We start from the raw sequence: 24,107 nt of genomic DNA, 5'->3' as shown, positions 1-24,107 counted from the left end.
AAACCCTGAGGTAGAACTTGCCATGGTCTGTGTCCACAGCAGGTCATGGGAAGTGGAACACAGGTTAGTTAGAGCTGCCACTGTGTGGCAGCCTGCAGATTAACTGCTTGGTAGCATTGCAGGCCTGAGTTCTAGACCCATGGGGCCTTACTTACGTCACATGAAGGCAGACAGCTAAAAAGTGACAAGTTTTATAGTGCATGTATACAAATGCTAGCAGTCTAAATACTAAGATGGGTGAACGTGAGTGCCTGGTATTAAACAAAAATATTGCTATAATAGGGATCACAGAAACTTGGTGAAATGATGATACTTAATGGGCCGTGGTAATAGCAGGGTACAGAATATATAGGAATGACAGAGTAAATTATGCTGCTAGGGGAGTGGCACTATATGTGAAAGAGAGCATAGAGTTAAACACAGAAAAATCTTAAATTAATCAAACTCTGCCATAGAATCTCTCTGGACAGAATTTCCATGCTTGAATAAGAAGAATATAGCAGTAGGGATATATTACCGACCACCTGACCAGGATGGTGATGGTAATTATGAAATGCTCTGGGAGATTACAAAGGTTATAAAAATAGAAAATTCAATAATAATGGGAGATTTTGACTATCCCCATACTGACTGGACAAGTGTCACTTCAGGACAGGATGCATATATAAAGTTTCTTGACACCATAAGTTACTGCTTCTTGGAGCAGCGAGTCCTGGAACCACAAGAGAGGAGGTAATTCTTGATTTAGTCCTAAGTGGAGCACAGAACCTGGTCCCAAGAGATGAATATAGCTGAACCACTTGGTAATAGCAACAATATTATAATTAAATTTAACATCCTGAGGGGGTGGGGGGAAAGGACGACACACCAGAGTAGCTGACCACGGTAGCATTTAACTTCAGAAAGAGGACTACACAAAAATGAGGAAGGTACTTAAACAGAAATTAAAAAGGTACAGTCACAAAAGTGAAATGCCTGCAAGCTGCATGAAAACTTTAAAAAAACCATCATAAAAGAGACTCAGATTAAATGTTTACCCCAAATTAAAAACATAGTAAGAGGACCATAAAACTGCCACCATGGCTAAACAATAAAGTAAAAGAAGCAGTTAAAGGCAAAAAGGCATCCTTTAAAAACTGAAACTCAAATCCTACTGAGGAAAATAGAAAGGAGCATAAATTCATAGAATCATAGAATATCAGGGTTGGAAGGGACCTCAGGAGGTCATCTAGTCCAACCCCCTGCTCAAAGCAGGACCTATCCCCAACTAAATCATCCCAGCCAGGGCTATGTCAAGCCTGATTTAAAAACCTCTAAGGAAGGAGGTTCCACCACCTTCCTAGGTAACCCATTCCAGTGCTTCACCACTCTCCTAGTGAAAAAGTTTTTCCTTAACTTAACCTCCCCCACTACAACTTGAGACCATTACTCCTTGTTCTGTCATCTGGTACCACTGAGAACAGTCTAGATCCATCCTCTTTGGAACCCCCTTCCAGGTAGTTGAAAGCAGCTATCAAATCCCCCCTCATTCTTCTCTTCTGCAGACTAAATAATCCCAGTTCCCTCAGCCTCTCCTCATAAATCATGTGCTCCAGCCCCCTAATCATTTTTGTTTCCCTCCGCTGGACTCCTTCCAATCTTTCCACATCCTCTTGCATTGTGGATTGCAAGATTACATTAGATTGCATTACTCCAGATGAGGCTTCAGCAATGCCGAATAGAGGGGAACGATCACATCCCTCGATCGGCTGGCAATGCTCCTACTTATACAGCCCAAAATGTCGTTAGCCTTCTTGACAACAAGGGCACACTATTGACTATCCAGCTTCTCATCCACTGTAACCCCTAGGTCCTTTTCTGCAGAACTGCTGCCTAGCCATTCGGTCCCTAGTCTGTAGCAGTGCATGGGATTCTTCCGTCCTAAGTGCAGGACTCTGCACTTGTCCTTGTTGAACCTCATCAGATTTCTTTTGGCCCAATCCTCTAATTTGTCTAGGGCCCTCTGTATCCTATCCCTACCCTCCAGCGTACCTATCTCTCCTCCCAGTTTAGTGTCATCTGCAAACTTGCTGAGGGTGCAATCCACGCCATCCTCCAGATCATTTATGAAGATATTGAACAAAACCGGCCCCAGGACCAGCCCTTCGGGCACTCTGCTTGATACCAGCTGCCAACTAGACATGGAGCCATTGATCACTACCCGTTGAGCCTGATGATCTAGCTTTCTATCCACCTTATAGTCCATTTATCCAGCCCATACTACTTTAACTTGCTGGCAAGAATACTGTGGGAGACCGTATCAAAAGCTTTGCTAAAGTCAAGGAATAACATGTCCACTGCTTTCCCCTCATCCACAGAGCCAGTTATCTCATCATAGAAGGCAATTAGGTTAGTCAGGCATGACTTGCCCTTGGTGAATCCATGCTGACTGTTCCTGATCACTTTCCTCTCCTCTAAGTTATTCAAAAAGTCAACCTGTACAACTCTTTGGTAGAGGATGTTGTGAAGACCAAGCCTATAACAGGTTCAAAAAAGAACTAGATAAATTCATAGAGGATAGGTCCATCAATGGCGATTACTCGGGATGGGCAGCGATGGTCCCCAGAATTGCACAGTGTTCCAGATGAGGTCTAATGGTACCAACACTTTACTGATATATCTTAGGACCGCATTAGCCTTTTTCATAGCCACATCACATTGGCAGCTCATAATCATCCTGTGATCAACCAATACACTCAAGTTTTGATCCTCCTCTGTTACTTCCAACTGAGACGTCCCCAGCTTATAGCAAAAAATTCTTTGTTAGACCCTACATGCATGACTTTGCACTATTATATTTCATCCCATTTCTATTACTCCAGTTTACAAAGTCATCCAGATCTTCTTGTATGATATTCCGGTCCTCCTCTGTATTGGCCATACCTCCCAACTTTGTGTCATCCCGCAATTTTATTAGCACACTCCCACTTTTTGTGCCAAAGTAATAAAAATGTTAGGTAAGACTGGTCCCAAGACTAATCCCTGAGGAACTCCGCTCGTAGCCTCTCTCCAGCCTGAGCCTGACAGTTCATCTTAACGTTCTTATGTACAGCCAAGGACAGGAAAAGTTGATTCTTCTCTGAAGTGACACTTTATATTGTGGAGTAATCTCTTTGTTCTTGTTAACAACAATGCATTTGGTATTAACTGCACCGAGAAAGGAAGAGTAGTGTGTACAAGTTTGTAAAGGTTAATGTGTTGGTAACCTATTTTTTTATTATTATAAGTAGCAAGTACTTGGTAATGTTCTATATAATTTATGCTCCTTATACAATTTTTGGATTTTCCCTTGCAAAGTTCTAAAAATTTAAAAGTATCAGAGGGTAGCTGTGTTAGTCTGTATCTGCAAAAACAACAAGAAGTCTGATGGCACCTTGAAGACTAACAGATTTATTTGGGCATAAGCTTTCGTGGGTAAAAAAAACACTTCTCCAGATGCATGGAGACCAATTTAAAAGTATCCCTTTAGTCTTGTTTGCCTTTGCCTCTTCACAGTTAGCATAGTTTAGCTTAACTATGTCACTCCAGAACAACAATGCATCATGATTGCACCCCAAAATTTCACCCTGTTTTGCAAACAGACATGTGTGAAGAGGCTGAGTCTTGATGTAGTTCACAATGGATAAGACCTGCTGCAAGACTTCACCTAGCTCTTGACTCAAAGCTTTATATGACAGTTGCTTTCTGTGAATCTTGCAGTGAGTCCACACAGCAGACAGCAACTTTCTTTACCAAGATGCACAGACCTGCCTTGTAGCCTGGGATAGACTGAGCTCTATCTGTGCAAAAGCCCACCCTGCAATCACATGGAGTATTTTTGTCTTACATGTAGCACACTGAATATTCCTTATACCATCTAATGTCCAGGAAGAGATAGACAGAACAGAATGTCTTGAGAATTGCATGCTCCCATATATATGGCACAAAAGCCAAGAAACATTCATAACGACCTTAAGTGCTCATATTAACTTGAAGAGCCAAAGCATCTGTGTTTTTCAAAAGCTCCACCAGTGCGTTTTCCTGATCTGCAGCTATTGCCTCATTCCTTCACTTCACTGTGTGGTTGGAGAGTCTCATGGCTTTGAGTTTGTTTGCCTCAGTTTCCACACACATTACCTTCAACATACTGTTGCAGAAGGCAAAATCAAAAATCTCTGCAATTGGTGTGAGGCTTCTTGGCCTGTGCAATACAGTAACTTACCTCAAATGATGTCTTTTGAGCTTGGTCAGAGACAGAAATGGCTCTCTTGAATTGCATTTGTTGAGGCAAAAATTCTTCTTTCAAGCACCGGAAAAATGACCTTGTTTTTTCTCTGTATTCCTTGTGAAGGGTTTCCAAGTGTCATTTAAGTTTACTAGGCTTCATGCTTTCCCTAGATAACACTATGTGACAGCAGATATTTTCTCCTTTCTTCATTCTTGACAAAAACACAGGTAATGCAATACTCAAGACAAGCTTTATCATATTAGCAAACGCGTTCCCCACATTCTTGTTTTTTGCTCATAACTACATCATTAGACTCACTGCTGGTGGTTGCACCAGATGCTCTGCATAGAAATGAGTCCATTGTGCCTCTTCTACCACAAATCAGAATGCACAATTCACTGTTAAGCAAATAAGATCAGGAGTTAAGAAGGCCATGTGTGGTGATACCAGGGCAGCACAGAGTCAGTAGCTTACACTTATTCTTTATTGAGTGCGAACAGAATGCTCAGGATGGCAGAGAAAAAGATATGGGCTCTCACAAGCCACTGCAGACTCCCATCTCAGAAAATGCTAGCACAGGCTCCTACCAGCTCAAGCACAGAGGATGCTTTCTTGACAAGGCTGCTGCTCCCAGATTATAAGGATCTTCTGGGTTCAAGTCTCAGCTGATCCTTGCACAGCCGGATGGTGTGTATGGTATAAATGGCAAAATGACCTCCACATAGCCAAGCAGAGGCTGCCATTTTGTAGAGCAAAAAGGCTGTCTCCTCATGGAGTGATATAGCATGTCCAGTGCATGTAAGATCACACTGTGCAGAGGACACTATTTTGTGGATCAAAATGGCATCTGTCACGGAATCCCCGGGCAGTGCTCTGGAGCTGCTCCCTATGAAGCCAGTCAGGACTCTAGTGAAGTCTCCTCTCTGTGAGCAGCCTGTCTTCAGGGCAAAAAGCGCACACAGCTTCCACCTTCCTGGGTCTGACCTCTGAGCATTCAGCATCCTCTGCCCCTCCGTGTGCTTCCCACACAGCGAGTCCGCCCAGGCAGGGTCCTGGGAAAGCCAGAGGGTCCTGCCCCCCAACTTCGTAGTCAGACGTGACTCTTAGCCAGCCAGTAAAACAGAAATTTATTAGATGATAGGAACACGGTCTAAAACAGAGCTTGTAGGTACAGAGAACAGGATCCCTCAGCCGGGTCCATTTTGGGGGGCAGTAAGCCAGACAACCAAATCTGCACTTCACTCCACATCCCCAGCCAGCCCCAACTGACTCGCTCTTCAGCCCCTCCTCCTCTGGGCTTTGTCCCTTTCCTGGGCCAGGAGGTCACCTGATTCCTTTGTTCTCCAACCCTTTAGCTATCACCTTGCAGGGGGGAAGGGCCCAGGCCATCAGTTGCCAGGAGACAGTGTCGGCCACTTATGTACACTGGCCCTTTGCTCTGCAACAATTACACCCCCTTATCCCACCACCCAGGGACTTAAGAAATGCATAGGGGAAACTGAGGCACCCCTACAGCATTCAGAGGAAACATTAAGAACAGTCCCACTTCATCACAGCATCCTCCTCAAGTGTTTGTGAAGCAGATGCAGACACATTTGGAGGTGGACAAAATCATTCTGCAGGGCAAATCTAGCCAATTGAACCTGTGACCCCAGCCGCTGATGGCATGACCCCAGACCCACCATTTGGAAACCACTGATCTAGAGGCAGTATAAACTGCATCTGCTGCGGCCCGAAGAGATGATCTGGCTATCACATTACCCCTGTCAATAAGGTCTTGGAATAGCACTCTGTCCTCCAGAGGGAATTTTTTTCTAAATTCCAAAATCTTGCAGTAGTTCATGAACATATATTTCACAAGTAGTGCCTGATAATTGGCTATTTGGAATTGTAGGATGTATTTAGATGTAAATACTTTTCTCCCTAGGAAGTCCAAGTGTCTGGCCTCCTTATCTGAAAGGGTAGATTTTGTGTGTTGTTGCTGATTCCTTTCCATAGCAGCCTGAGCAACCAAGGAGCTGGGGGCAGGATGTATGAAGAGAAATCGCTCCTCTGGGTAGAACAAAGTACCTCTTTTCTGCCCTCTTAGGTGTGGGTCCACGTGTTGCTGGAGTGTGCCACACCACTTTGGCCAGGTCTAGGATAGTGTCATTGACTGAGAGTGGTCCCTGTACTCTGCAAAATGTCCACGAGTTTGTGGAATGACTCTTGAACTTCCTCAAGGGCAATCTAGAGGGCTTCAGTAACTTTTCTTAACTCTTAAAACTGTGATCGTCTGGTGGAGATGGTGATGCTGGGGCAACCACCCAGTCAGAAGACGAAGACGGTACCATTAAATTCGGCTTTTTCCCCCATGGACTCCAGGAGTTCAGGCTGGTGCCCCAGTGGAGATGGATGATAACAGTCTTGATGGGACCATATGAATTCAGGATAATGCACATATTGGTCCTATTGTCCCCAGTAGGGCCAGTAAGAAGGATCCAGCCTGGGTTGAGGTGGACCCCAAGGCATAGAGTACCACTGGTCCAGGAGGTGGCGGGGGATATGCCATCTTACATGATTGTGTTGGGCCCCAAGTGATTCTGGAACCTCTAGTAAGGTTGACATCTCTTGGGTGATGATGATCCTTCTCGCATATCAGAATCACCTGACAAAGAAAAAGACAGTTACCTTTTCCGTAACTGGTGTTCTTCGAGATGTCCATTCAACTTAGGTATGTGTGCTCACCACATACACCGATACCAGAAGATTTTCCCTCAGCAGTATCCATAAGGGACCGGCTCTTGTTCCCCATGGAGTGGCGTGCGCACACTGCGATATATAGGGCACTGCTGGTTCCCACCACCCTCACCTCCTTCTTACCAAAAACTCTGACAGTGGGGAAGGAGGACAGATTGTGGAATGGACATGAGCAACACATCTTGAAGAACACCAGTTACGGAAAAGGTAACTTTCTTTTCTTCTTCGAGTACTTGCTCATGTCCATTCAACTTAGGTGACTCCCAAGCAGTACCCGTTAGAGGTGGGTAGGAGTTCACGGACATGTAGATTGCAACACAGTTCTGCCGAACCCAGCGTCGTTTCTGGCCTGCTGAGTGATTGCACGGTGAGCTGTGAACATGTGCACCGAGGACCACATCGTGGCTTGACAGATGTCCTGGATCGGGAAGTGCGCCAGGAAGGCCTCTGAAGATGCTTGCTCTCTGGTCAAGTGGGCTCTGACAATCAGCGGTGGAGGGACTCTCACCAACTCATAGCAGGTCCGAATGCAAGCAGTGATCCAGTTAGAAATCCTCTGCGTGGACACCAGGAGGCCCTTCATCCTACCAGCTGCAGAGATGAAAAGCTGAGTCAACTTACGGAAAGGCTTTGTCCAATCTAGGTAGAAAGCCAGGGCCCTTCTTACGTCCAAAGCGTGAAGGCACCTCTCCTCACTAGTCTCATGGGGTTTAGGGCAGAAGACCAGAAGGAAGATGTCCTGGCTCATGTGGAAAGTAGACACCACCTTGGGAAGGAAGGCCAGGTGAGGCCGGAGCTAGACCTTGTCCTTATAGGAGACTGTGTACGGTGGTTCTGAGGTCAGGACGTGCAGCTCAGAGACTCGCCCATGAGCCTGGACAGAACTAAGTTGAGATCCCCCTGAGGGGCCAGGGACCAAATTTGAGGAAAGAAGTCTCGAGACCTCTGAGGAACCTAACCATCATGTCATGGGAAAACACCGTTCGCCCCTGGATGGGCAGATGAAAGCAGAAATGGCCGCCAGATGGATAGAGGAGTGTGCCAGGCCCTGGTTCCTCAAATGAAGCAGGCAGTCTAAAAATCAACCGCATCGAAGAATGCGAAGGGGAGATGCCCCATTCGGCCATGCAGCGGGAGAACCTCGTCCACTTTCCCAGGTAAGTCTGTCTAGTCAAGGGCTTTCTACTCTCAAGGAGGACCCTCTGGACCTCTTCCGAACAGGCCTGTACCTCAGGGTTCAGCCACACAATATCCATGCCATGAGGTGGAGGGACGGGTGGTTGGGGTGCAAGAGTCGACCGTGATCCTGTGACAGCAGGTCCGGTAGGTTCAGCAGGGGCCACGGAGGGATCACTGACAAGCTCAATAGCATCCCAAACCAGTGCGGGCAAGGCCATGCTGGGGCGACATGATAACCTGAGCCTTGTCTCTCTTGATTTTCGCTAGGACTTTGCTGATGAACGGAATCGGAGGGAACACGTACATTAGGCTTCCTGTCCACAGCAGGAGGAAGGCATTGGAGAGGGAGCACTTGCCCAGCCCTTGCCCGTCTGAAGCAAAACCTGTGGTACCTCCTGTTCTGCCTGGTGGTGAACAAATCCACTTGGGGAGTTCCCCACCTCTGGAAGATCGTGCCAGCTACACACTCGTGGTGAGAGGAAGTGTCCCTGCTCAGGTGATCTGCTAGCATATCCTTGGCACCCAGAAGGTGACACACTTCTAGGTGGATTCCATGGTCAATGCAGAAGTCCCAGAGACAGAGTGCCTCTTGGCAGAGGGCCGAGGATTATGCTCCCCTTTGTCTGTTGATGTAGAACATTGAGGCTGTGTTGTCTGTCAGGACTCTGACCCCTCTGCCCGACAGGTAAGGTAGGAAGACCACGCATGCTCTGAACTCCTTGATGTTTATGTGTAGTGTCATTTCCTCTGGGGACCACATACCCTGGGTATGGAGGGTGCTGAGGTGCAAGGTGTCCGAAACCAACTTGACTCAGTGAGGAGTGCTGATGAAGGGAACTCCTTCCAGGACTTTCCCAGGGTCGGTCCACCATCACAGCGAGGTAAGTACCATCGCAGGAATGGTAACGACGTTTTCCAGGTGGTTCCTGGACTGGGAGTAGACCGTCGCCAGCCATTGCTGCAGGGGTTGCATCCGGAGCCTGGCGTGGTGCACCACATATGTGCATGCTGCCATGTGACCTGGGAGGCGCATGCAAACCTTGGGGGTGGTCAGGAGAAACAGAGACTTCTGCGATGAGGTCTGTCAGTGCCCTGCATCTCTCCAGCAGCAGGAACGCCCTGGCGCAGGTCGAGTCAAACGCCGCTCCGATGAACTCTATCCTCTGTACCGGAACTAATGTGGATTTTTTGTCATTTACCAACAGGCCGAGACGATGACAAGTGACTAACAGCATCGCGACATCCCTTTGGACCTGGGACCTAGAGCTGCCCTTGACTAGCCAGTCGTTGAGGTACGGGTAGATCTGGACACCCCAATGTCTGAGGTAAGTGGCCACCACCAACAAGCACTTGGTAAATACCCGTGGTGCTTTCACTAGGCCAAATGGGAGGACCACAAACTGATTGTGGTTGGGACCTACCGTAAATCGGAGGAAGCGTCTGTATCCCTCAAAGATGGCGATGTGAAAATACGTATCTTTCAGACCGAGGGCGGCGTACCAGTCTCCCGGATTCAGGGAGGGGATGATGGAGGCCAGGGAAACCATGCGGAATTTCAGCATTGCTAGGAAGCAGTTCAAGTCTCATAGGTCCAGGATAGGTTGCAGACCGCCCTTGGCCTTTGGGATTAAAAAGTAACGGGAATAGAACCCCTTGTTTCTGTACTCTAGAGTAACGACCTCCACTGCACCTACCTACAGTGACCCCTCTACCGCCTGCACGAGGAGAGACTCATGAGAAGGGTCCCTGAAGAGGGACAGGGTGTGGGTGGGAAGGAGGGTTAGAAAGTAACTGAAGGGTGTAACACCGCGCCATCGTACTGAGGACCCATCGGTCCGATGTTATAAATACCCATGCAGGGAGGAAAGGAGAAAGGCAGTTGGCAAAAATAGGGAAGGGAGGATCCTGGAAACAGTTCAGTAGGTCGTCCTCAAGCATACCCTCAAAACGAGTGCTTGCCCGCCTGTTTATGGTGGGTTGAGTGCGACTGAGAAGCCTGTGAAGGCTGTTGGCTAGGACGCTGCTTTTAGCCTCTGGATTTCTTAGGGGGAGGCTCCTGGCAAGGGTGGCTCCCCTGGCCCTGAGGCTGCTGTGGCTTGAACCACTTGCGAGCAGGTCCGAGAACATATAGGCCCAGCGTTTTAAGGGTCATGCGGGAGTCCTTCAGGCCATGGAGTTTATTGTCCATCTGTTCCACAAACAGGGCTTGCCCTTTGAAGGGAAGGTCTTACATCAACTGCTGAGCCTCCATGGACAAGCCAGAAAGGAGCAGCCAGGATGCCTGGCACATGGCGACAGCCAAGGCCATGGTTTGGGTGGCAGTGTCCGCCGCATCTGACACCGCCTGGAGCGTCGCCCTGGCCGCAATCGTGCCCTCCTCTATAATAGCCCAGAACTCCTTCCTAGAAGCCTCAGGAAGAGAGCTCTCGAACTTGGCCATCGCTTGCCACATGTTAAAGTCAGAGTGTCCCAGGAGGGATTGATGATTGGCCACCCTCAACTGGAGATTAGAGGACGAATAAACCTTACATCCAAACAAGTCTAGTCTCTTGGAGTCTGTTCTTAGGGATAGCTCTGGGTTGACCTTGTCGCTTCCTGTGGTTAACCACTTCTACCACTAGGGAGTTGGGAGCAGGGTGGGTGTACAGGTACTCGTGGCCTTTAGATGGCACAAAGTACTTGCGCTCAGCCCTCTTGGAAATGGGTGGCAGGGAGGAGGGAGTTTGCCACAAGACATTAGTGATCTTAGAGACCCCTTCATGAAGGGGCAGAGCCACTCTGGCCAGTTCTGTAGAACAAAGAATATCAAAGAGAGAGTCCGAGGGCTCCTCTAGCTCCTCCACCTGAAGGCCCACGTTGGCAGCGACCCTCTTCAGTAGTTTCTAGTGCGCTTTAGCATCATCCAGAGGAACCGGGGGAGGTGGCCCCATTATAGCCTCATCTGGTGACAACGATGAAGATGTCAGTGCTGTAGGGTCCTCCACAACCATTGGTGGCCCAGTGGTTTGTTCCCCTGCTCCCTCTTGGACCTGCGGAGTCCTTGCACCCGAGGCTTCATGCACTGGAGGAGGCCAGGAGAGAGAGGCAGCTGGTCTTTCTGAGGATCCAGACACCAAGCGGGCAGCCTGGGTGGGCTGAGTGAACCCCCACAGGTTCCTTGGGTACTACAGTGCCAGCCACTGTGCCTGAGGCCATGGGGCCGGTTTCGGTGCCAACAATGTAGCTGGTACCGCCTGTACCAGAGCTTGTCCCACCATCAGGGAACCTCACTCCCAACCAGGGCTGGATCCTGGGCGGTCGCTCCCAGGTGACCAGGACAAAGCGGAACGGTGACTCTGTCCCAACTGGTGCCAGTCACTCCGCCTGGAGTCCGATCTGGAGCAGGGTCTTAGGGACCGGTGGAGCTAGACAGATCTGTTGCGGCTTGGATCTAGCGATTTGTGTCTCGTGCTTGACGAACTGTACCGGGATGAGGAGCGGGACCGGTTGTTGGAATAGGCCCGGTGCTGAGAAGCGCCTGCACCCGGTGAAGCCCTCCTAGGGTATCAGTGACGGTCTGAGGAATGGCAATGTTGATCCCTCAACTGGTCCCTGGAGCGGTACCATGGTCTCAGAGATACCAGGTGCCGGGACCAGTACTCCTGCCGGGAGGCGCATGCCTCCAAAGGTCTGCGCCCGGTAGCCGGCAAGCTGTGCCTTGAGTCTCTCTGCCCGTGCCCAAGGTCTGGGGACTGAATGGGGCTGCGCTGTGTCTGCCTTTCACGGTCAAAGACATGGCGGATACAGGAAGGTGAGCGCTGGTGGGACATCCCCTGCAAAGGGGAACGGTGCCGCTGAGGTGGGGACTGAAGCGGTCCAAAGGTGGGTGTACCCCATGACCAGGGAACTGCAGGAGCCGGTGTGGGCACACCGGGAGAGACATGATCTCCTGCGCCCACTGCAGGGCCTCTGGCATGGATGGTACCTGGAGCTGATAGAGGCCTCTACCACTATCCGGGGTAGCCGGCGGGGAGTGGGTTGGGCTACTTTGCTCCACCAGAGTTTGGGCCCGAGATCCCAATGTGGTGAAGAGTTGCCCAGCACGGGACCTTGTTCAGACCCAGTCTTATCTTTTCCCCTGCAGGAGGTTAGAGACCGACTTCGCACCGTCTTCTTGGGCTTCTTGATCAGAGCCACAGATGGGGACCAGTGCCAGCCAGTGGTTGGTCCCGGTGGAGCACTGCATACTGAGGTCACGGTGCTCAGTGCTGAGTCGGAGCACTGCTCCGATGCCAGGGTGAGGGCTGACTCCATAAGGACTGCTCTTAAATGAATATCGTGCTCCTTCTTAGTCCATGGCTTGAAGTACTTGCAAATTTTGCACTTTTCACTAATGTGCCCTTTGCCCAAGCAACACAGACAACTACTGTGCGGATCACTAACGGACATGGGCCTCTTGCAGCGATCACAGGGGCATGCCGCATCCCAAGACAAAGTCCTGTTCAGGACCTACGAAGTCTCTAACTATAGCTAAAAGATATACAAACACTAACAAAACTATATACCCTATAATACAAGTATTAAATAGTTCATAGGAATGAGCAGCAACCGCACTAGCTGAAGCGGCAATAGTTCCAGCACCATCATTGGTGGCAAGAAGGGAAGGACCGTTACCTTTTCCGTAACTGGTGTTCTTCGAGAGGTGTTGCTCATGTCCATTGAGCAGTAGATGTGCGTGCTCGCCACGTGCACTGGTGCCGGAAGTTTTTCCCCTAGTAGTACCCGTAGGGGAGCGCCCCTAGCAACCCCTGGAGTGGAGCCACCATAGCACGGTATAAGGGGCGCTGGGCGCTCCCCCCACCCTCAGTTCCTTCTTGCCGGACAACTCCGACAGTGGGGAAGGAGGGCGGGATGTGGAATGGACATGAGCAACACATCTCGAAGAACACCAGTTATGGAAAAGATAACTGTTTTCTTCTTCGAGTAATTGCTCGTGTGCATTCCACAATAGTGTTTCCCAAGCTATACCTGTTGGAGGTGGGTAGGAGTTCACAGACACTCAGGATGGAGCACTGCCCTGCCAAACCCAGCGTCCTCCCTGGTCTTGGAGACGATCGCATAGCGCGTGAACATGTGGACTGATGACCATGTAGCAGCCCTACACATGTCCTGAATAGGGACATGAGCCAGAAAGGCAGCCGAGGAGGCTTGCGCCCTTGTCGAGTGCGCTCTCACAATCTGTGGTGGGGGAACTCCCACCAGGTCATAACAAGTACAGATACATAAAATGATCTGGCTGGAGAGTCGCTGAGTGGAGATCGGCCGACCCTTCAGGCATTCGACCGTGGCGATGAACAGCTGTGAAGACTTCCTGAACGCTTTTGTTCATTCCAGGTAAAAAGCCAGGGCCCATCTCACATCTAGCATGTGGAGACAGTGCTCCTCACTAGACGCGTGAGGCTTGGGACAGAACACCGGAAGGAAAATGGTTCATATGATAGGCGGAGACCACCTTGGGGAGGAATGAAGGGTGTGGGCGGAGCTGGAGCTTATCTTTATGAAATACTGTATACAGGGGTTTGGTGATCAGGGCCCGGAGCTCCGAGACCCTCCTAGCAGATGTGATTGCCACAAGAAAGGCTACTTTCCATGAAAGGACCAGGAGCATGTGGCAAGCAGCTCAAATGGAGGCCCTGTCAGCCTGGCCAGAACCAAGTTCAGGCCCCACTGTGAAACAGGGGGCCTAACGTAAGGAAAGAGGCAATCCAAGCCCTTAAGGAATCAACCGGTCATGGCATGAGAAAATACTGTGTGGCCCTGGACAGGCAGGTGGAAGGCCGATATGGGGTGAGTATAGAGATATTGTGCCCCTTGGTGGCCAGGAAGATGGGGTCTGCCATAGGGCAGTGGAGATTTTCGCCACCCCTTCACGGACAGGGAGGGCCACCCTAGCCGGTGCTGTGGCTGAGAAGACATCAAAGAGGGAGTCCGAAGGCTCCTCCATCTCTTAGGGCTGTAAATTGAGGCTTGCGGCCACATTTTCAGGAGCTCCTGGTGGGCTTTTGTGTCCTCCTGGGGAACAGGAGGAGGAGGAGGCGTCGTGATGGCCTCATCTGGGGAGGATGCAGATGGAGGTGCAATGCTCTGTGTTCCCACCAGTGCCGCGGCCCCCAAGTGCTTGGTCCCCTTCTGAGTACAGGGCTGGGGGGTTGAGAGAGGGAGGCTGACTGCCTGTCCGATGTGCCGGCTACCAAGTGGGCCACCACCAGGGGCTGCGTCAGGGCCCAGGGGTCCATTAGTACCAGGGCACTGGCACATGCTGTGGCACCGTGGAGCAGGCTGCCCCGCTGGACTTGTCTGGTCCGCTGACTGTGGGCTCTAAGGGGAGGCTAGGCTGGCATACGAACGCCTGCTATCCTGGGATGGGGACGAGTAGCGGTGTCAGGAACGGTGCTGGGCTCGAGACCTTGAGTCCGGTGTAGAGGAGCAGGAGTACGTCCGCGAACGGTTCTGTCGGGCAGATCTGCGACGGCCAGTTGACAGTGAGCTACGCCTGGGGCTGCGGGAGCGGTGCCATGCTGGGGACCTTGACCGGGGTGAGGAGTGTGAGCGGCGCCAGCGCTGCTACCATGAGGAACTTCAGTGGTTTCTCGGAATCGGCAACCTCCAGTGCCATCGGTCCCAGTCCTGGTGGGGCATGCTCTGACCTTGAGGCCTGCGCTCCCTAGATTCGGAGCAGTGTCTCAATTCCCTGTTGCTTGGCACCCCAGACAACTGGGTGGGGGTCGACGGGGACCGGTGCAGGCTGCAAGCGGGGCTTGGTGAAGAATGGCATCAGGAACCTTCCTGCGACCGTGAGCGGTACCGCCCGGATGGTGACTGCAGCAGTCCCAGCGCCGGCCTGCCTCGGCACCAGGTACCAGCTGGTACCAGGAGAGATATTATGTCTCGAGTGGCCTGCAGGGCCTCTGACACGGAGGGCACCCGTATGTGGCCACTGGCGTCGAGGAAGGTCAGCTCAGAGTGGTCTGGGCTACTCTGCTCTACTTGAGTTGGAGGCCGTAAGGCTGACGGGGATTGAGAGCTGCCCAGCACGGGTCTAGTCTCGCCCCCAGCCTTGCCCTGGTGCCTTGACAGAGAAGATCGCTTCTTCATCTTCTTAGAGTGTCCCGTGGATGGGGAGTGATGCCGGCTGGTGGAAGGCACCACTGAGTCCCCGCGCACCGATGCTACAGTGCTGACTTGGAGCGGCGTAGCGGTGTCAGGGTCAGTGCCGACTCCATCAACATGGCTCAGAGCCATATATCCCGCTCCTTCTTAGTCCATGGCTTAAATGATCTGCAAATTTTGCAGCGGTCTCTGATGTGGGTTTCCCCAAAACAGCATAAGCAACTAGTGTGTGGGTCACTTTTGGGCATAGGCCATTTACAAGTGTCGCACGACCTGAAGCCCGAGGCACAGGGCATGCCCCGATCCAGGCGTAGTTCTTCTACTTTACTACTACTACTATCTATATTTTTTTTAAAACTACAAGTACGAACTATCTACAGACTAAACGACAGACCAAACAAGGAATGCTACAATGGAGAGCTGGAGCACAGCAGTTCCGAAGCACCGTCACTGGTGGCAAGAAGGAACTGAGGGTGCGGGGAGTGCACAGCGCCCCTTATACCGCACCATGGTGGTGCCACTCCAGGGGTCACTGGGGCACTCCCCTACAGGTACTGCTAGGGGGAAAACTTCCGGCACCGGTGCATGTGGCAAGCATGCACACCTACTGTGGAATGCACATGAGCAATCACTCGAAGAAGAACTGAGAATGGGGGGAACTGGCAGCTCCCTATATACCGTGGCATATGTGCGCCACTCCCGGGGGCGCTGGAGCCGGTCCCCTACGGATATTGCTGAGGGAAAACCTTCCGGCACTGGTACGTGTGGCGAGCACACACACCTAGTTGAATGGACATGAGCAAGCACTTGAAGAAAAATTTAGGTTCCATCTCCAAAGGTGGTGATGTTAGAACTGTGGATGAGGAAATACCCCAAGTAGCAGAGGGAACAGGAGACTGGCTTCTTTCATAATGTTTGTGGACCAATGGTGTCATGATCTCCCTTGTAAGAATCAATTCTGATAAGATGGGAGATTCTGGATCCAGCAGGATGGTTATCATAGAATCATAGAATATCAGGGTTGGAAGGGACCTCAGGAGGTCATCTAGTCCAACCCCCCTGCTCAAAGCAGGACCAATCCCCAATTAAATCATCCCAGCCAGGGCTTTGTCAAGCCTGACCTTAAAAACTTCTAAGGAAGGAGATTCCACCACCTCCCTAGGTAACGCATTCCAGTGTTTCACCACCCTCCCAGTGAAAAAGTTTTTCCTAATATCCAACCTAAATCTCCCCCACTGCAACTTGAGACCATTACTCCTTGTTCTGTCATCTGCTACCACTGAGAACAGTCTAGAGCCATCCTCTTTGGAATCCCCTTTCAGGTAGTTGAAAGCAGCTATCAAATCCCCCCTCATTCTTCTCTTCCGTAGACTAAACATCCCCAGTTCCCTCAGCCTCTCCTCATAACTCATGTGTTCCAGTCCCCTAATCATTTTTGTTGCCCTCCGCTGGACTCTTTCCAATTTTTCCACATCCTTCTTGTAGTGTGGGGCCCAAAACTGGACACAGTACTCCAGATGAGGCCTCACCAATGTCGAATAGAGGGGAATGATCATGTCCCTCGATCTGCTGGCAATGCCCCTACTTATACATCCCAAAATGCCATTGGGCTTCTTGGCAACAAGGGCACACTGTTGACTCCTTTCCAGCTTCTCGTCCACTGTAACCCCTAGGTCCTTTTCTGCAGAACTGCTGCCTAGCCATTCGGTCCCTAGTCTGTAGCGGTGCATTGGATTCTTCCGTCCTAAGTGCAGGACTTTGTCCCCCAAAGCACTGTATTTGCCACCATGAGTCTTCTCCCTGTGAACCTTTGGTGTCAGCTCAAAGTGTGTGCCAGTGACGACTGTGTATGGGATGGTCATCTGTCTTTCGCCAGTCTAGGCTCATGCTTCTTTTTACTCAGTACTGATGGGCCTGTTACAAGAGAACTGGACATGACATAAGCTGGAGTTGACATAACCGTAGCCATTTTGTGTACTCCACCACCAATAGTTGAAAATGAAAATACCATATAGTTAGAAATAATTTGGCCTTTGCCTAAGTAAACCATACAAATAGCTGCACAGCTGCAGCTGTGTATGGATTTATTAAAATTAAAACGTGTGGATAACTGAGTTTGGATCTGTGTCTCTTTCTGTTATGACTTGGAGTTGCTTTGCTGATAAGTAGCATTATGAGGTTTTTGCTGTTGCTAGGAAAATTGTTAGCTTATTAGAGGTTGAAAGTGTCCAATTTGAAGCAGATTGAGGAGGATTTCTGAGAGCTAGCAGACTGACATCTTACTCCCCAGCAACTGGAAGGATGGCTGATCACCAAAAACCTCCTGTTGCCCACTCGACACCACCTCAGACTTCGGGTAACTATATCTGGGTGCTCTAGACTATTGCTGTTGCATGTGTGTCTGTGTGCTTAAAACTAAGTGGAAGCACTCTTGTACCAATCATTTATTGGACAGAGGAGCTGTGTCCCCACAGATTTATTTCCTGCCACCACCTGGAAAGCAAGAATTAGTTACTATAGTTTTGGGTTCAAATAACCCCAGGTGTAACAGTCCCACTGCCACCTATGATGCCAAAGTGGAGGCGATCAGTCTTTTCAGCCTGTGGGCTGGTACCACAACATCAATGGGTTTTCGAGCCTCTGAGAGTCACCCAACCTCAACAGTATAAGTGAATCAGCCCTCCTCTTAGAAGTGGATCTGGAGGGGGAATTTTCTCTCAGGTATAGAGAGGGTTTCTTGCCTTAGCATGAAGTCTGAGAAAAGGAGCCCTTGGCTCTACCTTTGCCTGCACCTGTGTCTGGTGTGTAATACTTGACATTGCTGTCCTTGATGCCTCAAGCCCACTCTACAGGTGGGGTCTCCCCAGCCCAGATCCAACAGGGGCCTCATAGCCTGCTCCATGAGGTGTTTCTTAAGTCTGAACTCCTGGGCTTGATGGGTTCAAGTCAGAAAGAAGTGACCGATACTGCACTTAGCGGAGATATGACCTTCTCTCCCAAGGCAGTAAAGGAACCTGCAGTGCTCTTTGCTGACCAGAAAAGAACAGGGACAGGAGAGGCAGTTCTTGAAGCCCAGAATCCCAGGCATAACTGGACTCCCATACCAGGAAGTGGGGGCTCCGGAGGCATGTCCCTGATATCTGTCTAATAAACTAAGAAATTTTATACACAATATTTACAGTTTATAATATTTACAGGTTTGATGTAGGTGGATCAGCTCCAGGAACAGAAGGGTTCTGTTTCAGACCATGTGGCACTAAAAAGGAAGTGGAGAGGCAGTCAGTCCGCACCACAACCAGCAGCACTTGCAGAAGCAGTAGGAATTCTGAAAAAGTGTTTGGGGGGATGGGGGGGAATGTGAGGTGGATAGTCAGCTGAACATGAGTTCCAAAAGGAAAGCTGTGGCCAAATGAGCAAATGCAATCGTTGGATGCATAAACAGAGGTACCTCAGGTAGGAATGGAGAGGTTTTTACCTCTTTATTTGGCACGGATGCGACCGCTGCTGGAATATTATGTCCCGTTCTGGTGTCCACAATTCAAGAATGATGTTGATAAACTGAAGTGTGTTCATAAAAAAGAAAGGAGAATGATTAAAGGATTGAAAAACCTGCCTTACAGTGATAAGCTACATAGATTGAGCTCCTTGTGTCTAACAAAGAAGGTTAAAAGGTGACTCTTTAAGCACTTAGTCTTTAAGCACTTACATGGGGAACAAATATTTGATAATGAGCTCTCGTAGAGAAAGGTCTAACATGATCCAATCGCTAGAAGTTGAAGCTAGACAAATTGAGACTAGAAAAAAGGCGTAAATTTTTAACTATGAAGGTAATTGACTAATGAACAATTTACCAAGGGTTGTGGTGGACTCTCCGTCACTTACATTTTTAAAAGCAAGATTTTTTTTTTAAATATAGTCTAGTTCAAAAGGAATTATTTTGGGGGTGTTCTATGGCCTGTGTTATGCAGGAGGTCAGACTAGATGATGCTTTGGAATCTATGAAAATTTGTATGTTTGAGTGTGATGTAGAGGAATTGGGCATGTGCATTGTGAGAAGCGAAAGGAAGTCTACTGTTGAGGTAAAGAGTCCGCGTGCATAGGGATGACAAGGCGTGTGAGCTGAACTTGTTCTGGATGTTAATGTAGTCTTCGCCAAGGAGTTCAATTATTTCTAGTGACTGCATGGATAAGAAGCGCACTTGAGCAAACAGCTCTCAAGTTTTTGTGTGGGAGTCTCCTTGTGATTCTAAGCAGTGGGAGCTAGTGCTGGAAGAAGTAGTATAAGGAATATTGGGAAGCAAGAGATGACAGCAAGGATTGGGGGCAGGAAAGAGTGCTGGCAGTGATGGTCATGCTCGAGAGAGGGGCAGCAGAGGATCATCAATATAGCTACTGGGTGAGAAGAGTTATGGGACTTATGGGGGCAGAAGGGTGCAGGGTTTTGGGAGAGCAAGAAGTGATATGAGGCTATGGGGTATCGAAGAGTTAGAGCCATGGAGAGGGCATGGGAGATGAGCAAATTGGGCTGTGGGGGACAAGAAAGAATGAGGGGGACATGGGAGCAAGGAGATTCTGGTGGGGTGCAAGCAGGAAGACAAAATAAGGGAAAAGTAGCTCGTCTTTGCCTTCTTCACCTGATGGATTTGCAATGGCTTGGGTCCACTTGAGGCACGGGTTCATCAGGCAGAGACGGCAAGACATTTCTAGTGCTGCCCTGCCCCTACTTCCTCCTGCTGCACTTGCTCTTTCCCCAAACACCAGCAGTATCTGCAGCTGCAGACTGATCCCTAGGGATGGCAGACTTGCAAGGACCAGTTATTCATCAGGCTGTGGAGAAAGAGAACCATTGCAGCATTCCTGCTATGACTTAAAGCGAAGTAACCCTCCCACTTCCAGCAAACTACAGCAGGTCAGGTAGAGAAGGAAGGAAAGGGTTAACACTCCCCTTCCCTTCCCCATTCACCCACCACCAAGATGGTTGCTCACACCTCCCTGCCCGCAATGCCTACTCCATACTTCTGGTAAGCCCTCCTGCTCCCCCACATTCCTGGTTCCTCCTCCTGTAACTGTGCCTTAGTGGGTCACAACTAAGGATGCCAAATTCAGGACAAACTACTGAGCAATAGGGCAAACACAACCGAAAACTGGTAGTTATTCTTTTATGATATATACGAAACCAGCCACAAAAGTAAACTCCTGTTTCACCACACTGGCTAACAAGAAGTCATAAGAGCAGTTTCCTTGGGCATTCCAGTTCTTATATAACCACGAAAAACACTGGATTCAGAGATGAGTGGTTCTTTACAACCAGTCTCATCAAATGAAAGGTTCTTCTGATCCCAAAGGAGCAGCCCCCAACCCAGGTCAATATATACCTTAGATCTTATCCAATAATCACGTTGGTGCCAATCCTTTAGTATGTAAACAAGAAAGAAAGAAAGAAAGAAAGAAAGAAAGAAAGAAAGAAAGAAAGAAAGAAAGAAAGAAAGAAAGAAAGAAAGAAAGAAAGAAAGAAAGAAAGAAAGAAAGAAAGAAAGAAAGAAAGAAAGAAAGAAAGAAAGAAAGAAAGAAAGAAAGAAAGAAAGAAAGAAAGAAAGAAAGAAAGAAAGAAAGAAATGGTTAAAAGAGTCAAATACATACAGTAATTGCAAAGTTCTAGGTTCAGGCTTGTAGCAGTCATGGAATAAACTGCTGGCTTAAGTCAAGTCTCTGGAATACATCCACAGCTTGGATGGGTCATTCAGTCCTTTGTTCAGAGCTTCAGTTTGTAGCAAAGTTCTTCCAGAGGTAAGAAGCAGGATTGAAGACAAAATGGAAGTGTTTCCAGGGCCTTTTATAGCTTCTGCCATGTGGAGGGCATCCCATTGTTCTTACTGTGGAAAATTACAGCAACAAGATGGAGTTTGGAGTCACATGTTCATGCCCAATTTCACTCAGTCATTGCAGGAAGCCATTACCTACACTCCAGACAGAACGTTTAACATGACACAGCGTAGATGGGCGTCTCCCATGGTCCATTGTCAACCAAGTGTTTCTTGATGAGCCACTGAATTTGAATAGTCCCTCCAACATGTGCTGGCTAGCTACCTTGTGGGTGGTACCCCAGAAGCAAACATTTGAAATCCAGGTTGAGGGCCAATACTTATAACTTCAAATACAAAAATGATACATGCATACACATAGCAAAATCATAACCTTTTCATAGACACCTCACTTGACAACCTTTGTACAAGATTTGCTGCAAATATATAATAGTGGTTGCAATAATGATCTATATGGTCATATTTTAATCAGATAACATCACACCCCCATCCCCAAAAAAGACACTCTCAGCAGTCTCATGATCTGTACCAGAGCGTGGCATCAATAACACTTCTCATGACCTATAGGTTCCTTTGCTGACAGTAAATTATAGCAATTGTTTTATAACTTTAATATTTCAGGTTCCACACCTTAGCCTGTGCCTGAGATATTGTAACGATGAGTTACTTGGTGAAATCTTAAGCTTGTGTAAATTTATGTTTTACAATAGAGGAATCCGAAAAAATGTGAATAAAACAGCAAAATTTCAAAAGGAGCATTTTTAAAGTATTTCCTTTGCAAAAGTTACAAAACCTTTTTCTAAAACAATACACAATATTCCATTGCCCTCTGTAAAACTGTGTCAAATTTGAGAAGAAATGCAACATTTAAATTGCAAAGCAGATATTTTAGTCCTGCTTTAAGTAAAAATCTGCAAGAAACTTTCACTATAACCAATCATAGGTTTTGCATTTTCCTTGATAATGAGGTCAGCAGGCCACGCACTCTGAATGATTGCTTATCACAGGGACCTGTCCTAGCGCCGATCCTGTTTAATATTTCACACAAGCAACCTTCCCCAGACTTCATCATAGAAATGTGTCTATGCATTGTTGATGACATTGTTTTGAGTGCACAGGCAGAGAATCTGTCTATCATAGAATACAGCCTAACCAAGAACCTTAAAACTATGGAAGAATATTTCTTATCCTGGCAGCTAAAACCAAACTCTACCGGAACTATTGTGTCAGCATTCCATCTAAACAATTGAAAGGCCTAAGCAGAACTGCACATGCATAGACTTCTGTGGCTAGAAGATAAGAGACAATCCCATCCCATCCCAAAATATCTCAGTGTGACATTAGACTGAAGACTGAGGATAAAAACAGCATATAAGCAGAGTGGTCAGCGTGTGATCACTAATAGTGACTGGCTAACAATTTCACATATCCTATCATATGCTACCCTAGTGTGCCTGTTTTACTCCAGGGGGAAGTCTGCACCAAAAAAATAAAAATTCAGTATTTGAAATTTCTGCAAAATTCCACATATTTTATTTGTTAAAATAGCACAATATAATCATGCCAGTTTCAATTATTTTGGTAATATAGTTCAATATCCGTCAGCAAATATGTCTGTAACAATACAGACCAAAAAAAAGATTCTGGTAATTTTTTTTAAACAAATAAATAGATTCCTTACTAGGCATATTAATATAGAACTTTGAGTAATGCATTTACATTACAATACAGAACTGTATTTCCTGCACCTGTCAGGAAGCAGTGCAAAGGCTTGGGGGAGTCAGGGGTAATGGAGAAGTTGAGGGAGAGGGAAGGAGCCTAGGAGTGAACCTGGAGGGTGTTGGTGCTATGGGGGGGGGGGATTGGGGGGGGAGATTCTTAGGGAGTTGGGAAGCCGCCCTCATGCAGACCCTGGCTGACTCCAAGCCTCTCTCATTCAGTCAGGCACATCTGCCCGTCCCCGCAGACCCCATCCCCATGGGTCTCTGCAGCCCCTCCCCCTCTCCCCCCCCACCCCCCGGCTCAGCGCTGTAACCACACTAGCTCCTGAGCCTATGCCCCGGTCTGTCCCACCCCCCAGCCATTCTGAACCCATCTGTGACTCCCCAGCAGCCCTGTGTGCCCCACTGTGTGTCCTAACCTGGCTCTGCGGGCAGGGTGCTGTGATGAATTCCTGGGGGAATTCTGCAGCACTGGGCATAAAAAATACATTCTGCCCCAGAAGTGCTGCAGTTTCACCTTTTTCTCACCAGAGGCTGCTGTGGTGCCAGAACAGCTGGCTGCGTTCCTGCAGCTGGCTATTCTGGCACCACAGCAGCCTCTGGTGAGAAAAAGGAGGAACTGCAGCACTTAGGCAAAATTTATTTTATGTGGGAAAATACAAAATTATGCAAGACAGAGGATTCTGCGCAGTACTGTTTGTCTCATTCCCCTATTAGGCCTTGTCTTTTAGATTGTAAATTTGTTGGGGCAGGGACTGTCGTTCATTTACTGTATGTTTGTACAGCAACTGCCACAACAGGGTCCTGACCTGGTTGAGTGCCTTATTCACTACTGCAACACAGGTGTTAAATAAAAAAGGTGGTGCTTGGCTATAGCAGCGGAACATCAGATTACAGTAACACTTTTTATTTTATTCTTCCTTTAAAATGGGAAATATACATTATTCCCAATTATGCCTATAACTTAAGGTGTCATTGTGTAAAAATCACTGCAGAGTCTGACTGGAAGAAGTATTAACATGCACCAGTATGGAGGAAGCGAGAAACAGTCATGGAAAGCACTAGCGAGGGAGCACTAGAAGACTGGAGAAAAGTACATCTCCAAACAAAGGAGAGAAATCTTGGCAATAACTGTTTGATAAATCCACTTCCTATCCCTTGTAAAATGGAACAAATATTAAGGAGAAAAAAATCACTACAGATCACAGAATATTAGGGTTGGAAGAGACCTCAGGAGGTCATCTAGTACAA

General features: G+C 48.4%; 1 protein-coding gene across 5 annotated transcripts in view; it reads right to left on the bottom strand.

The window, feature by feature from the left end:
• The window catches only part of SMARCD3 (SWI/SNF related BAF chromatin remodeling complex subunit D3), a 245,590-nt gene that overhangs the window by 183,133 nt on the left and 38,350 nt on the right, over positions 1-24,107 (bottom strand). The window contains exon 3 of one of the 5 annotated variants that reach the window (XM_074946671.1): positions 20,954-21,186. The exons of 3 other annotated variants lie outside the window; for them this stretch is intronic. In XM_074946671.1, the coding sequence (XP_074802772.1) occupies positions 20,954-20,993 (40 nt within the window). In that variant the 5' untranslated portion in view covers positions 20,994-21,186. Of the gene's footprint in view, positions 1-20,953; positions 21,187-24,107 lie in introns of those variants that run through there. One more of the 5 variants, XM_074946674.1, reaches the window with a different exon arrangement.

This window comes from Natator depressus, chromosome 2, assembly GCF_965152275.1.
Source record: "Natator depressus isolate rNatDep1 chromosome 2, rNatDep2.hap1, whole genome shotgun sequence".
Lineage (NCBI taxonomy): Eukaryota > Metazoa > Chordata > Testudines > Cheloniidae > Natator > Natator depressus.
This window is presented reverse-complemented; position numbering and strand designations above follow the sequence as displayed.